The sequence below is a fragment of the Hyla sarda genome, chromosome 1, assembly GCF_029499605.1.
Source record: "Hyla sarda isolate aHylSar1 chromosome 1, aHylSar1.hap1, whole genome shotgun sequence".
Taxonomy (NCBI): Eukaryota; Metazoa; Chordata; class Amphibia; order Anura; family Hylidae; genus Hyla; species Hyla sarda.
Window position 1 is genome coordinate 15,513,288 of NC_079189.1, and position 16,807 is coordinate 15,530,094.

The window sequence follows — 16,807 nt, forward strand, 5'->3', positions numbered from 1 at the left end:
CCTGACCAACATCTGGGGTCTTTGCTTGTATGTTCAGCGCAAGATCGAAGGCAGTGATTGGCGGCGGCATCACGTGTACCAGACATTTTTTTTTCCAACAAATTTAAATATTCCCCCCCCCTTTCAACATATGTGTATAAGGGCTTGTTCGATTTGAATGCCTATTTGGATCGAGGAGCGGGGACATCTATCATAGACAGGAGTCCCTGCTCCTATACCAGTGTCTCCCAACCAGGGTGCCTCCAGCCGTTGCAAAACTACAAATCCCAGCATGCCCGGACAGCCGTTGGCTGTCCGGGCATGCTGGGAGTTGTAGTTTTGCAACAGCTGGAGGCACCCTGGTTGGGAAGCACTGTCCATACATACATTAAAGGGGTATTCCAGGAAAAAAAACTTTTCTTTTTGGAACACAGAGCTCTCTGCTGACATCATGACCACAGTGCTCTCTGCTGACACCTCTGTCCATTTTAGGAACTGTATAGAGCAGCATATGTTTTCTATGGGGATTTTCTTCTATTCTGGACAGTTCTTAAAATGGACAGAGATGTCAGCAGAGAGCACTGTGCTCGTCATGTCAGCAGAGAGCTCTGTGTTCCAAAAGGAAAAGAATTTCCTCTTTAGTATTCAGCAGCTAATAAGTACTGGAGGGGTAATGAACGAGGCGCTGTCCTCCAGTCTTTCTTTTTCTCCTCTTACACAGTCCCACATTACACATGAACGCTCCACCTACCGCTGACCACTATCTCTCCCAGTACCACCATGCACATGGTCACTCGGATCGGCTGGCAGAACCCTGACACTGAATAGAGGTTCTAGTGGGTTTAGGCTCTGACTGGGCCACCCCAAGACATTCACAAAGTTGTCCCTATGCCGCTCCTCTGTTGTCTTGGCCGTGTGCTTAGGGTCATTGGGGGAGATTTATCAAAACCTGTCCAGAGGAAAAGTTGCCCATGGCAACCAATCAGATCGCTTCTTTCATTTTGCAGAGGCCTTGTTAAAAATGAAAGAATTGGTTGCTATGGCTGATTGGTTGCTATGGGCGACTGGGCAACTTTTCCTCTGGACAGGTTTTGATAAATCTCCCCCATTGTCTTGTTGGAAGGTGAACCTTCTGCCCAGTCTGAGCACCCTGGATCAGTTTTTCATTAAGAATATACTTTGCTCCATTCAGCTTTCCCTCAACCCTGACCAGTCTCCCTGTCCATTGCTGCTAAAACAAAGTGGCTGCAAGAGCTGTAAATACTTCTTAGACCCAACTACATGAGAAGAAGAAGCATAACATATGGTGAACACCACCAGGGCTATGCACGGGTTTACCAGAAAGGGGGCTTGAGCCCCTGTGCTTTAGATGTTCCTTCTAAAGGTGCACTGGGCTGTGCTGGGAAGTCTGGCATCATTATGTTACCATTTCTATAAATCCTTATGAGAAGTGCCCTTTTTCCCAGTTCAGCCCCTGCCTCCCAAAATGTCTGTGCACGTCCCTAGAACAAGGTGAACGCCTTTGGTCGCACAAATCGGCACCAAACCATTCAGTAACTAGAGTGACCAGGTGAGGTAATGTCCGGCACATGCACGACTAGGCGAGGTAATGTCCGGCACATGCATGACTAGGCGAGGTAATGTCCGGTACATACACGACTAGGCGAGGTAATGTCCGGTACATGCACGACTAGGCGAGGTAATGTCCGACACATGCACGACTAGGCAAGATAATGTCCGGTACATGCACGACTAGGCGAGGTAATGTCCGGCACATGCATGACTAGGCGAGGTAATGTCCGGTACATACACGACTAGGCGAGGTAATGTCCGGTACATGCACGACTAGGCGAGGTAATGTCCGACACATGCACGACTAGGCAAGATAATGTCCGGTACATGCACGACTAGGCGAGGTAATGTCCGGCACATGCACGACTAGGCAAGATAATGTCCGGTACATGCACGACTAGGCGAGGTAATGTCCGGCACATGTACGACTAGGAGAGGTAATGTCTGGCACATGCATGACTAGGCGAGGTAATGTCCTGCACATGCACGACGAGGTGAGGTAATGTCTGGCACATGCACGACTAGGCGAGGTAATGTCCGGCACATGCACGACTAGGAGAGGTAATGTCCGGCACATGCACGACTAGGAGAGGTAATGTCTGGCACATGCACGACTAGGCGAGGTAATGTCCGGCACATGCATGACTAGGAGAGGTAATGTCCGGCACATGCACGACTAGGAGGGGTAATGTCCGGCACATGCACGACTAGGTGAGGTAATGTCCGGCACATGCACGACTAGGAGAGGTAATGTCCGGCACATGCACGACTAGGTGAGGTAATGTCCGGTACATGCATGACTAGGAGAGGTAATGTCCGGCACATGCACGACTAGGTGAGGTAATGTCCGGCACATGCACGACTAGGTGAGGTAATGTCCGGCACATGCACGACTAGGAGAGGTAATGTCCGGCACATGCATGACTTGAAGAGGTAATGTCCGGCACATGTACGACTAGGCGAGGTAATGTCCGGTGCATGCATGACTAGGCGAGGTAATGTCCGGTACATACACGACTAGGCGAGGTAATGTCCGGTACATGCACGACTAGGCGAGGTAATGTCCGGTACATGCATGACTAGGAGAGGTAATGTCCGGCACATGCACAACTAGGAGAGGTAATGTCCGGCACATGCACGACTAGGAGAGGTAATGTCCGGCACATGCACGACTAGGCGAGGTAATGTCTGGCACATGCACGACTAGGAGAGGTAATGTCCGGTACATGCACGACTAGAAGAGGTAATGTCCGGCACACACACGACTAGAAGAGGTAATGTCCGGCACACACACGACTAGAAGAGGTAATGTCCGGCACATACACGACTAGGCGAGGTAATGTCCGGTACATGCATGACTAGGCGAGGTAATGTCTGGCACATGCACGACTAGGAGAGGTAATGTCCGGCACATGCACGACTAGGAGAGGTAATGTCCGGCACATGCACGACTAGGAGAGGTAATGTCCGGCACATGCACGACTGGGCGAGGTAATGTCCGGCACACACACGACTAGAAGAGGTAATGTCCGGCACATGTACAACTAGGCGAGGTAATGTCCGGCACATGCACGACTAGGAGAGGTAATGTCTGGCACATGCACGACTAGGCGAGGTAATGTCCGGCACATGCACGACTAGGTGAGGTAATGTCTGGCACATGCACGACTAGGTGAGGTAATGTCTGGCACTTGCACGACTAGGAGAGGTAATATCCGGCACATGCACGACTAGAAGAGGTAATGTCCGGCACATGCACGACTAGGAGAGGTAATGTCCGGTACATGCACGACTAGGAGAGGTAATGTCTGGCACATGCACGACTAGGCGAGGTAATGTCCGGCACATGCACGACTAGGTGAGGTAATGTCTGGCACATGCACGACTAGGCGAGGTAATGTCCGGCACATGCACGACTAGGAGAGGTAATGTCCGGCACATGCACGACTAGGAGGGGTAATGTCCGGCACATGCACGACTAGGTGAGGTAATGTCCGGCACATGCACGACTAGGAGAGGTAATGTCCGGCACATGCATGACTTGAAGAGGTAATGTCCGGCACATGTACGGCTAGGCGAGGTAATGTCCGGTACATGCATGACTAGGAGAGGTAATGTCCGGCACATGCACGACTAGGTGAGGTAATGTCCGGCACATGCACGACTAGGAGAGGTAATGTCCGGCACATGCATGACTTGAAGAGGTAATGTCCGGCACATGTACGACTAGGCGAGGTAATGTCCGGTACATGCATGACTAGGCGAGGTAATGTCCGGTACATACACGACTAGGCGAGGTAATGTCCGGTACATGCACGACTAGGCGAGGTAATGTCCGATACATACACGACTAGGCGAGGTAATGTCCGGTACATGCACGACTAGGCGAGGTAATGTCCGGCACATACACGACTAGGCGAGGTAATGTCCGGTACATGCACGACTAGGCGAGGTAATGTCCGGCACATGCACGACTAGGTGAGGTAATGTCCGGCACATGCACGACTAGGAGAGGTAATGTCCGGCACATGCATGACTTGATGAGGTAATGTCCGGCACATGTACGACTAGGCGAGGTAATGTCCGGTACATGCATGACTAGGCGAGGTAATGTCCGGTACATACACGACTAGGCGAGGTAATGTCCGGTACATGCATGACAAGGCTAGGTAATGTCTGACACATGCACGACTAGGAGAGGTAATGTCCGGTACATGCATGACTAGGAGAGGTAATGTCCGGCACATGCATGACTAGGCAAGGTAATGTCTGGCACATGCATGACTAGGAGAGGTAATGTCCGGCACATGCACGACTAGAAGAGGTAATGTCCGGCACATGCACGACTAGGAGAGGTAATGTCCGGCACATGCACGACTAGGAGAGGTAATGTCCGGCACATGCACGACTGGGCGAGGTAATGTCCGGCACACGCACGACTAGGAGAGGTAATGTCCGGCACATGTACGACTAGGAGAGGTAATGTCTGGCATATGCACGACTAGGAGAGGTAATGTCTGGCACATGCACGACTAGGCGAGGTAATGTCCGGCACATGCACGACTAGGAGAGGTAATGTCTGGCACATGCACGACTAGGAGAGGTAATGTCTGGCACATGCACGACTAGGCGAGGTAATGTCCGGCACATGCACGACTAGGAGAGGTAATGTCTGGCACATGCACGACTAGGAGAGGTAATGTCTGGCACATGCACGACTAGGCGAGGTAATGTCCGGCACATGCACGACTAGGAGAGGTAATGTCCGGCACATGCACAACTAGGAGAGGTAATGTCCGGCACATGCACGACTAGGCACTGTTCACACAATGTATGAGTAGACAGCTGCATCTTGATCCACACCTGAAGCCCAAACACTATTGGTGCTCAGTCTGAAGTAGGTATGCAATCCAATGAGACAATAGATGACAGACACTCACCGATAGGGTCTTTATTCAAATTCTGCGGTGCATAGAGACAAGGGCAGGTAGAAGCGACAGGGTAGGGGCGTCCGGGACGCCTTTCCTCTCGCTTCTACCTGCCCTTGTCTGTATGCATCGCAGAATTTGAATAGTGAAGACCCTATCGGTGAGTGCCGTCTCTGTCATCTATTGTCTTATTCCATTCAGTAACGACATCTTGAGGCCCTTACACGTTCACTGTGGTTGTAGTGATATAAGACATGTCGGCCTTGTTGTCTGGGCACACAGGTCTGTACAGTTTTCTCTGCCGGTGCCAGTTTCGTCTGTACCAGAGACGGGTAAGACTAAGCCAGTGGCACTGAAGGAGTTACAGCCGGAGTATTTATGTATTTGATAGGTTGCTCTACCTTCTTGCACAACATACGTTCAGGTTATTTGTCACCGTCTCCTACGTGACAAAGCCCCTGTGGGTTTTTTAATCCCAGCTCGCTCTCCCCGATAATTGTGAGCAGCACGCGGGGAGAGTGTGTTTGACAGCTTGTGAATCTGCTGTTACTGCCCATAATCACTCTAGGCCGAGGCACCGGTGGGCTCCGGCCTCCACTGAGGCTAAGTGCTATGTGCTCCCACACCGGCGCAGCTTACTGCTCAAAGACAAGACGGAGCAGTAATTGTAGGCATGTAGTCCGCTAGTCATGGTACATCTCATTACTGTGCAACCGTCTTAATGATTTTTTTAGCCCTATAAATAAAAGAAAAGCAACAAAAAAGAATGAATGTCATGTACACATATAAAATAATTGCAGTTTTACTGTATTATTATAAACAAAATATGATACCCATCCAATCCCTGGAGGTCCATGAGAGGCAAAACACTACAAGTTTCTGTGTTGTCGTGACTGTCTACTTAGGGTCATTCTCATGTTGGAAGGTGAATCTTCATCCCAGTCTGAGGTCATTAAAAAACCTTATTTGCTCCATTTAGATTTCCCTCAACCCGGACCAGCCTCCCTGTCCTCACAGACATGATGCTGCCCCCACCATGATCACTGTAGGGATGGTATTGGGCAGGTGATGGGCAGTGCCTGGTTTCCTCCAGACATGATGCTGCCCCCACCATGATCACTGTAAAGATGGTATTGGGCAGGTGATGGGCAGTACATGGTTTCCTCCATAAATGATGCTACCCCCACCATGATCACTGTAGGGATGGTATTGGGCAGGTGATGGGCAGTGCCTGGTTTCCTCCAGACATGATGCTGCCCCCCACCATGATCACTGTAGGGATGGTATTGGGCAGGTGATGGGCATTGCCTGGTTTCCTCCAGACATGATGCTGCCCCCACCATGATCACTGTAAAGATGGTATTGGGCAGGTGATGGGCAGTGCCTGGTTTCCTCCAGACATGATGCTGCCCCCACCATACTTCACTGTAGGGATGGTATCGGGCAGGTGATGGGCAGTGCCTGGTTTCCTCCAGACATGATGCTGCCCCCACCATACTTCACTGTAGGGATGGTATTGGGCAGGTGATGGGCATTGCCTGGTTTCCTCCAGACATGATGCTGCCCCCACCATGATCACTGTAGGGATGGTATTGGGCAGGTGATGGGCAGTGCCTGGTTTCCTCCAGACATGATGCTGCCCCCACCATACTTCACTGTAGGGATGGTATTGGGCAGGTGATGGGCAGTGCCTGGTTTCCTCCAGACATGATGCTGCCCCCACCATGATCACTGTAGGGATGGTATTGGGCAGGTGATGGGCAGTACCTGGTTTCCCCCAGACATGATGCTGCCCCCACCATGATCACTATAGGGATGGTATTGGGCAGGTGATGGACAGTGTCTGGTTTCCTCCAGACATGATGTTGCCCCCACCATGATCACTGTAGGGATGGTATTGGGCAGGTGATGGGCAGTGCCTGGTTTCCCCCAGACATGATGCAGCCCCCACCATGATCACTGTAGAGATGGTATTGGGCAGGTGATGGGCAGTGCCTGGTTTCCTCCAGACATGATGCTGCCCCAACCATGATCACTGTAGGGATGGTATTGGGCAGGTGATGGGCAGTGCCTGGTTTCCTCCAGACATGATGCTGCCCCCACCATGATCACTGTAGGGATGGTATTGGGCAGGTGATGGGCAGTGCCTGGTTTCCTCCAGACATGATGCTGCCCCCACCATGATCACTGTAGGGATGGTATTGGGCAGGTGATGGGCAGTGCTTGGTTTCCTCCAGACATGATGCTGCCCCCACCATGATCACTGTAGGGATGGTATTGGGCAGGTGATGGGCAGTGCCTGGTTTCCCCCAGACATGATGCTGCCCCCACCATGATCACTGTAGGGATGGTATTGGGCAGGTGATGGGCAGTGCTTGGTTTCCCCCAGACATAATGTTGCCCCCACCATGATCACTGTAGGGATGGTATTGGGCAGGTGATGGGCAGTGCTTGGTTTCCCCCAGACATAATGTTGCCCCCACCATGATCACTGTAGGGATGGTATTGGGCAGGTGATGGGCAGTGCCTGGTTTCCTCTAGACATGATGCTGCCCCCACCATGATCACTGTAGGGATGGTATTGGGCAGGTGATGGGCAGTGCCTGGTTTCCTCCAGACATGATGCTGCCCCCACCATGATCACTGTAGGGATGGTATTGGGCAGGTGATGGGCAGTGCCTGGTTTCCTCCAGACATGATGCTGCCCCCACCATGATCACTGTAGGGATGGTATTGGGCAGGTGATGGGCAGTGCTTGGTTTCCCCCAGACATAATGTTGCCCCCACCATGATCACTGTAGGGATGGTATTGGGCAGGTGATGGGCAGTGCTTGGTTTCCCCCAGACATGATGCTGCCCCCACCATGATCACTGTAGGGATGGTATTGGGCAGGTGATGGGCAGTGCCTGGTTTCCTCTAGACATGATGCTGCCCCCACCATGATCACTGTAGGGATGGTATTGGGCAGGTGATGGGCAGTGCCTGGTTTCCTCCAGACATGATGCTGCCCCCACCATGATCACTGTAGGGATGGTATTGGGCAGGTGATGGGCAGTGCCTGGTTTCCTCCAGACATGATGCTGCCCCCACCATGATCACTGTAGGGATGGTATTGGGCAGGTGATGGGCAGTGCTTGGTTTCCCCCAGACATAATGTTGCCCCCACCATGATCACTGTAGGGATGGTATTGGGCAGGTGATGGGCAGTGCTTGGTTTCCCCCAGACATGATGCTGCCCCCACCATGATCACTGTAGGGATGGTATTGGGCAGGTGATGGGCAGTGCCTGGTTTCCTCTAGACATGATGCTGCCCCCACCATGATCACTGTAGGGATGGTATTGGGCAGGTGATGGGCAGTGCCTGGTTTCCTCCAGACATGATGCTGCCCCCACCATGATCACTGTATGGATGGTATTGGGCAGGTGATGGGCAGTGCTTGGTTTCCCCCAGACATAATGTTGCCCCCACCATGATCACTGTAGGGATGGTATTGGGCAGGTGATGGGCAGTGCTTGGTTTCCCCCAGACATGATGCTGCCCCCACCATGATCACTGTAGGGATGGTATTGGGCAGGTGATGGGCAGTACCTGGTTTCCTCCAGACATGATGCTGCCCCCACCATGATTACTGTAGGGATGGTATTGGGCAGGTGATGGGCAGTGCCGGGTTTGCTCCATAATGCTTAGAATTGAGGCCAGAAAGTCTAATCTTGGTTTTATCAGACCAGATACTCTTGTTTCCTACAGTTGGAGAGTCCTTTGGATGTTTTTTTTTTTTTTTGCCAACTCCAGGTGGCTTGCATGTGTTTTATACTGGGGAGAGGCTTCCTTCTGGCCACTCTGCTATAAAGCCCATATTGGTGGAGGCTGCAGTGATGTACTGGACCTTCTGGAAGTTTCTCCCATCTTCACACAGGATCTTTGGAGCTCAGACAGAGTGATCATTGGGTTCTTAGTCATCTCTCTTACCGAAGTCCTTCTCCCCCCGATTACATAGTTTGGTGGGGCGGCAGCTCTAGGAAGAGTCCTGATATACATTGCTCTGATATACATTGTCAGCTGTAAGACCTTATATAGTCAGGACTGTGTCTTTCCTTACTCTGTCGAATCAGCTGTATTTACCCCAGGTGACTCCAACCAAGATGGAGAAACATCTCAGAGATGATCAAGAGAAATGGGAGGAGCCAGAGATAAATATCAAATGTCATTGGAAAGGGTCTGAATACTTGTCCATGTCCAGGCAAAAATTGGTTTTCTTACTTTTTATATAAATTTGCCAAAATTTATAAAATTCTGTTTCCACTTTGTCATTTTGGGGTGTTAAAGGGCTACTTCGCTGCTCAGCGTTTGGAACGCTGGAGCCGGGAGCTTGTGACGTCTTAGCCCCTCCTCCTCATGATGTCACGCCCCGCCCCTCAATACAAGTCTATGGGAGGGGGCGTGACTTTTGTCACGCCCCCACCCATAGACTTGTATTGAGGGGGCGGGGCATGACGTCATCAGGGGGTGGGGCTATGACATTACGAGCTGCCGACTCCAGCGTTCCAAATGCTGAACAGCGGAGTACCCCTTTAAGGACAGAATGATGGAGAAAACTTTGTTTCAAATTTTTTTTTTTAGTCCACTACAAAATGTGCAAAAAGTGAAGGGGTCTGAAGACTTTCTTAAAGGGGTATTCCAGGCAAAAACTTTTTTCTATATATCAACTGGCTCCAGAAAGTTAAACAGATTTGTAAATTACTTCTATTAAAAAATCTTAAACCTTTCAGTACTTATGAGCTTCTGAAGTTAAGGTTGTTCTTTTCTGTCTACGTGCTCTCTGATGACACCTGTCTCGGGAACCGCCCAGTTTAGAAGAGGTTTGCTATGGGGATTTGCTTCTAAGCTGGGCGTTTCCCGAGACACGTGTCATCAGAGATTACTTAGACAGAAAAGAACAACCTTAACTTTAGAAGCTCATAAGTACTGAAAGGATTAAGATTTTTTAATAGAAGTAATTTACAAATCTGTTTAACTTTCTGGAGCCAGTTGATATATATATATATATATATATATATATATATATATATATATATATAAAGTTTTTTCCTGGATAACCCCTTTAATGCATTGTGTATAAGGAATGGTGTAGACTTCTTCTCTAATCTCCTATATCTTCCTTTTTCCAGGTCGGCCTTAACTCTCTGGTTCAGAGGGCAAACAAATTTTCTCCTTCTACCAGACTCTTCATCAAGCGATTTGTCCCGTTTCCAGCTGTCGGTAAGTCCATAGAGCCAACCATCGGGGGGGGACACAAAATCTAAAAATGAGGCCTACAGGAGATAATCTCACTGTGCTTGTTGTCAGTCTGTTTTGTAGAAATCCTTGGGAACATAAATTTTTTTAACCTATTTTATTTATTTATTTAGAATTTTTTTTTTCCATTGCTGTCCACTTAATATTTGTAATTCCCATGCTTTCCCAGTGACACTAAGCTCTGATGAGACAAGAGGGAAGCCTTGATTGACCTTGAATGGACAGTACAGGTCCTCTGAACACTTAGGCTAGGTTCACACTGCGGAATCTCCCGGCAGAAAATTTCCACCCGGAGATTCCGAGTGCGTTAGGACCGCGCGGACGCTGCAGTCTCCAATAGACTGCAATGTGTTCCTCCGCGAGTATTTCCGTGTGAAGTATGAGCAACGCCATTCTTCAGGCGGAAATTTTCAAGCGGATTTTGTGTTCACAAATTGCGCTTCACAAGTTCCGAAGTGTGAATTTATAATACTGCAAACGAAAAATTAGAGGAGCGGACACACCTTGTCCCACAGCAGCTGAAGTTTCACGCCGCTTCTTTCTTTGTATTTCTCCTGGATACCTCATTTTTTGGAGCCAGTGTCACTTTAGTTCAGGTGATGGCAGTGGATTAGACTCACGGGTCACGTGCGAAGGCCTTTCGGAGAGGCGAGATTTGTCGGGGTCGGGGAGAGGCGGGGTAGTCCAGTGCTGAAAAACGTATCCCCTATCCTTAGGATAGGGGATAAGTTTCAGATCGCGGGGGGGGTCCGACCACTGGGGCCCCCCCGCGATCTCCTGTACGGGGCCCCGACTCGCTGGCCAGATAGCGGGTGTCGACCACCGCACGAAGCGGCGGCCGAAACGCCCCCTCAATACATCTCTATGGCAGAGCCGGAGATTGCTGAAGGCAGCGCTCTGCCATAGAGTTGTATTGAGGGGGCGTGTCTGCCGCTGCTTCGTGCGGTGGTCAACACGCCCCCTTCCTGTGTGCTGCCGGGGCCCCGTACAGGAGATCGTGCGCCCCCCCCCCTTAAGATAGGGGAAAAGTTTTTCAGCACTGGACATCTCCTTTAATAACGGACGTTATTTTGTGACGGGGGAATGAATGGAAGAAATGGTGCATTCCATCACAAAATAACGTCTGTTATTAATAACGGGCTTTTACGGGTTAAAACGGATAACGTAAATAACCCCATAGACTATAATGGGATTTTCTAACGGCCCATTTTCAGGGTTTTTATAACAGAACATTGAACGGATCATTAAAACGGATACATTTTATAGTGTGAATGCGGCCTAATGTAGGGTCATCCACCGCGTATTTTGGGGCATGAAATAGGCTTCTACTTTGCCCAGCAGTGTATTTAGTGCTGCGTTATTTCTCCCTCAGCTGTTCATTTCTTCTTTGTTTTAATAAAGGCGGTCACTCCTGCAGCATGGAGCTAAAATCAAGAAAATTTGCTGCAAATATTAAAGGGGTACTCCACCCCTAGACATCTTATCCCCTATCCAAAGGATAGGGGATAAGATGTCAGATCGCCGGGGGTCCCGCTGCTGGGGACCCCGGGGATCGCCGCTGCAGCACTGCGCTATCATTACTGCGCAGAACGAGATCGCTCTGCACGTAATGACGGGCAATACAGGGGCCGGAGCATCGTTACATCACGGCTCCGCCCCTCGTGACATCACGGTCTGCCCCCGTCAATACAAGTCTATGGGAGGGGGCATGGCGGTCGTCACGCCCCCTGCCATAGACTTGCATTAAGGGGACGGGCATGATGTCATGAGGGGCGGAGCCATGACGTCACGCTGCTCCGTCCCTGTATTGCCCGTCATTACGCACAGAGCGAACTCACTCTGTGCAGTAATGATGGCGCGGTGCCGCAGCGGGGATCCCGGGGTCCCGGACCGCGGCGATCTAACATCTTATCCCCTATCCTTTGGATAGGGGATAAGATGCCAGGGGCGGAGTACCCCTTTAAGTGCCAAAGATTTTGCTGGCACTAACATCTGCAGTGTATTTCAAAATATGCAGCATCAAATATGCTATGTGTGACCATACCCTAAGGGTGCGTTCACACGCTCGTAACTGTTTCCCGCTGCAGGAAACCCCCTGCGAGTTACGCTACCATTCATTTGAATGGGTCCGCGGACAGTCCGCAAATCTGACACTATTGCGGACTGTCTGTGGGCCCATTTAAAGGGATTTTTTTTAAATCAACTGGTGCCGGAAAGTTAAACAGATTTGTAAATTACTTCTATTAAAAAATCTTAATCCTTCCAATACTTATTAGCTGCTGAATGCTACAGAGGAAATATTTTTTTTTTTTTGGAACCCAGAGCTCTCTGCTGAATCACGAACACAGTGCTCTCTGCTGACATCTCTGTCCATTTTAGGAACTGTCCAGAATAGGAGAAAATCCCCATAGCAAACATATGCTGCTCTGGACAGTTCCTAAAATGGACAGAGATCTCAGCAGAGAGCACTGTGCTCATGATGTCAGCAGAGAGCTCTGTGTTCCAAAAAGAAAATAATTTCCTCTGTAGTATTCAGCAGCTAATAAGTACTGGAAGGATTAAGATTTTTTTTTAATAGAAGTTATTTACAAACCTGTTTAACTTTCTGGCACCAGTTGATTAAGAAAAAAATAAATAAATTTCCACCGGTGTACCCCTTTAATTTTTTCAGAAGTGTGAATTTGGTAACGGAAACCCATTTCACTATACTATACATTTTAGTAAGCAGAATTTCTGCCTGCAATTTCAAAGCGGAATTGTAGGCGGAAATTCCGAAGTGTGAACCTAGCCTTACCGATGTACACACTCACTCTTTGTCTCTCCTGCACATAGCACATGCTAAGCCCCGCCCGCACTTCTAGCAATCTTGTCTTGCTGTCTGTTACTAGAGACATTTCGAACCTAACAACAGGCAGTGGATAGCAGATTTGAGGGCACATATGGGGAGATTTATCAAAACCTGTCCAGAGGAAAAGTTGCCCAGTTGCCCATAGCAACCAATCAGATCGCTTCTTTCATTTTTAACAAGGCCTCTGCAAAATGAAAGAAGCGATCTGATTGGTTGCTATGGGCAACTGGACAACTTTTCCTTTGCACAAGATTTTGATAAATCTCCCCCATGTATCAAAACCTGTCCAGAGGCAAAGTTGCCCAGTTGCCCATAGCAACCAATCAGATCGCTTCTTTCATTTTTAAAGGGGTACTCCGGTGAAAACCTTTTTTCTTTTAAATCAACTGGTGGCAGAAAGTTAAACATATTTGTAAATTACTTCTATAAAAAAAATCTTAATCCTTCCTGTACTTATTAGCTGCTGAATACTACAGAGGAAATTCTTTTCTTTTTGGAATGCTCTCTGATGAAATCACGAGCACAGTTCTCTCTGCTGACGTTATTATAATAATAATTATAACGCTTTATTTATTGTTGTCCTTAGTGGGATTTGAACCCAAGTCCCCAGCACTGCAAGGCAGCAGTGCTAACCACTGAGCCACCATGCTGCCCTTAGCATGCATCTGCTGTGCACGGTTGCTAAAATGGACAGAGATGTCAGCAGAGAGCACTGTGCTCGTGATGTCATCAGTGTTCCAAAAAAGAAAGGAATTTCCTCTGTAGCATTCACCAGCTAATAAGTACTGGAAGGATTAAGATTTTTTTTAATAGAAGTAATTTACAAATATGTTTAACTTTCTGCCACCAGTTGATTTAAAAGAAAAAAGGTTTTCACCAGAGTACCCCTTTAACAAGGCCTCTGCAAAATGAAAGCGGTGATCTGATTGGTTGCTATGGGCAACTGGGCAACTTTTCCTTTGCACAGATTTTGATAAATCTCCCCCATAGTGACCAGGATTTTAGAGTTTTTTTTTTTTTTTTCTTGGTAAATTAAATGATTTACTGATATGTTAGGATGCAAATAGAAGCCTATTTGGATCGAGGAGCGGGGACATCTATCATAGACAGGAGTCCCTGCTCCTATACCAGTGTTTCCCAACCAGGGTGCCTCCAGCTGTTGCAAAACTACAACTCCCAGCATGCCCGGACAGCCAAAGGCTGTCCGGGCATGCTGGGATTTGTAGTTTTGCGACTAATTTCCCTAGTTTTGCAACTAATTGCTCTGATGAATTCAAGGTTCTCTCTCTCCGCCGGGCGGCATGTTCCATCCATTAGACTTCCTTTGTGTTCTAACTTGCCTTCTTATTAGGCGGCCGACGATCATATCTCACCACTAATTGCCAATTCCTCGTCTCGTTTCATCGGGGGATAGTGGTAAACAGATTATTAGATTTAGGCCGAAATCTCCCGGGGATGAGGAAACTCTCCCGAACGTGCGGCCTCTGCTCTTGGGTTAATTAATAATACCGCCCTGCGGTGCGGCGCCACGGTGGGGCCGGGGTCACTCTGTAACGTTCCAGGGTTCAATGCCAGACTTCCGGGATTTTACGGTAATTGAATTTTTTAATTTTTTAATTTTTATTGAATTTATTGAAGATATTTAAAGCAAAGCAAGAACGGCATCAATATATATATATATATATATATATATATATATATATATATATATAAAATATAAGATAGCGGATCAGACAGGCTATATAGCGGTAGTATTGGAGAGGGGACACCGGAGGATCATTACTAAGGACACCAGACTGGACACAGGGGCCGTGTACCCGGCCCGGGCATTTTTATTATTATTATTATTTGCTTGTATTTTATTGTTTGTCCCTTATACCCAGTCAGCTGTCCTGTATACATCTCAAGGGGGGAGATTTATCAAAACCTGTGCGAAGGAAAAGTTGCCCTGTTGCCCATAGCAACCAATCAGATCGCTGCTTTCATTTTGAACAAGGCCTCTGCAAAATGAAAGTAGTGATCTGATTGGTTGCTATGGGCAACTGGGCAACTTTTCCTCTGCACAGGTTTTGATAAATCTCCCCCCTTATATATATATAGGTCATTACAGTCGGTGCGGACCCTACAGCGCCCCCTCCTGCCTTATGGTAACGTCTCATCTCCTCTCTCTCCAGCCAGTGCCAATATCTGTAACGTGGTCCTAATGAGACACAGTGAACTGGAGGAGGGCATCGACGTGCTGGACGGAGGCGGGAAGATCGTGGGCTCATCAAGAACCGCTGCCAAACACGTATGTATCCTGGTGTATACCCTCACTGTACACTGTATATACTACACCACAGTATAAACCCTCACTGTACACTGTATTTACTGCACCACAGTATATACCCTCACTGTACACTGTATATACTACACCACAGTATATACCCTCACTGTACACTGTATATACTACACCACAGTATAAACCCTCACTGTACACTGTATATACTACACCACAGTATATACCCTCACTGTACACTGTATATACTACACCACAGTATATACCCTCACTGTACACTGTGTTTACTGCACCACAGTATATACCCTCACTGTACACTGTATATACTACACCACAGTATATACCCTCACTGTACACTGTATATACTACACCACAGTATATACCCTCACTGTACACTGTATATACTGCACCACAGTATATACCCTCACTGTACACTGTATATACTACACCACAATATATACCCTCACTGTACACTGTATTTACTGCACCACAGTATATACCCTCATTGTACACTGTATATACTACACCACTGTATATACCCTCACTGTACACTGTATATGCTACACCACAGTATATACCCTCACTGTACACTGTATATACTGCACCACAGTATATACCCTCACTGTACACTGTATATACTGCACTGCAGTATATACCCTCACTGTACACTGTATATAATGCACCACAGTATATACCCTCACTGTACACTGTATATACTGCACCACAGTATATACCCTCACTGTACACTGTATTTACTACACCACAGTATATACCCTCACTGTACACTGTATATACTACACCATAGTATATACCCTCACTGTATGTACTACACCACAGTATATACCCTCACTGTACACTATATATACTACACCACAGTATATACCCTCACTGTACACTGTATATACTACACCATAGTATATACCCTCACTGTATGTACTACACCACAGTATATACCCTCACTGTACACTATATATACTACACCACAGTATATACCCTCACTGTACACTGTATATACTACACCACAGTATATACCTTCACTGTATATACTACACCACAGTATATACCCTCCCTCTACACTGTATATACTACACCATAACATCACCAGGATGATATATAACACTGATCATAGTATATACCCTCACTGTACACTGTATATACTACACCACAGTATATACCCTCACTGTACACTGTATATACTACACCATAACATTACCAGTATGATATATAACACTGATCATAATATATACCCCTCACTGTACACTGTATATACTGCACCATGACATAACCAGTATGATATATAACACTGATCATAGTATATACCCTCACTGTACACTGTATGTACTACACCACAGTATATACCCTCACTGTACACTGTATATACTACACCATGACATCACCAGGATG

At 47.9% G+C, this 16,807-nt stretch overlaps 1 protein-coding gene and 1 long non-coding RNA gene across 2 annotated transcripts in view; one reads left to right on the top strand and one right to left on the bottom strand.

The window, feature by feature from the left end:
• Positions 1–922, bottom strand: part of LOC130314253 (uncharacterized) — an 82,520-nt gene extending 81,598 nt beyond the window's left edge. The window contains exon 1 of the long non-coding RNA XR_008862032.1: positions 731–922. This is a non-coding gene — a long non-coding RNA (uncharacterized LOC130314253). The remainder of the gene's footprint in view (positions 1–730) is intronic.
• SFXN5 (sideroflexin 5) overlaps positions 1–16,807 on the top strand; it is a 296,507-nt gene that overhangs the window by 130,171 nt on the left and 149,529 nt on the right. The window contains exons 10-11 of the mRNA XM_056552672.1: positions 10,151–10,241; positions 15,300–15,415. Coding sequence (XP_056408647.1) covers positions 10,151–10,241; positions 15,300–15,415 — 207 coding nt within the window. The remainder of the gene's footprint in view (positions 1–10,150; positions 10,242–15,299; positions 15,416–16,807) is intronic.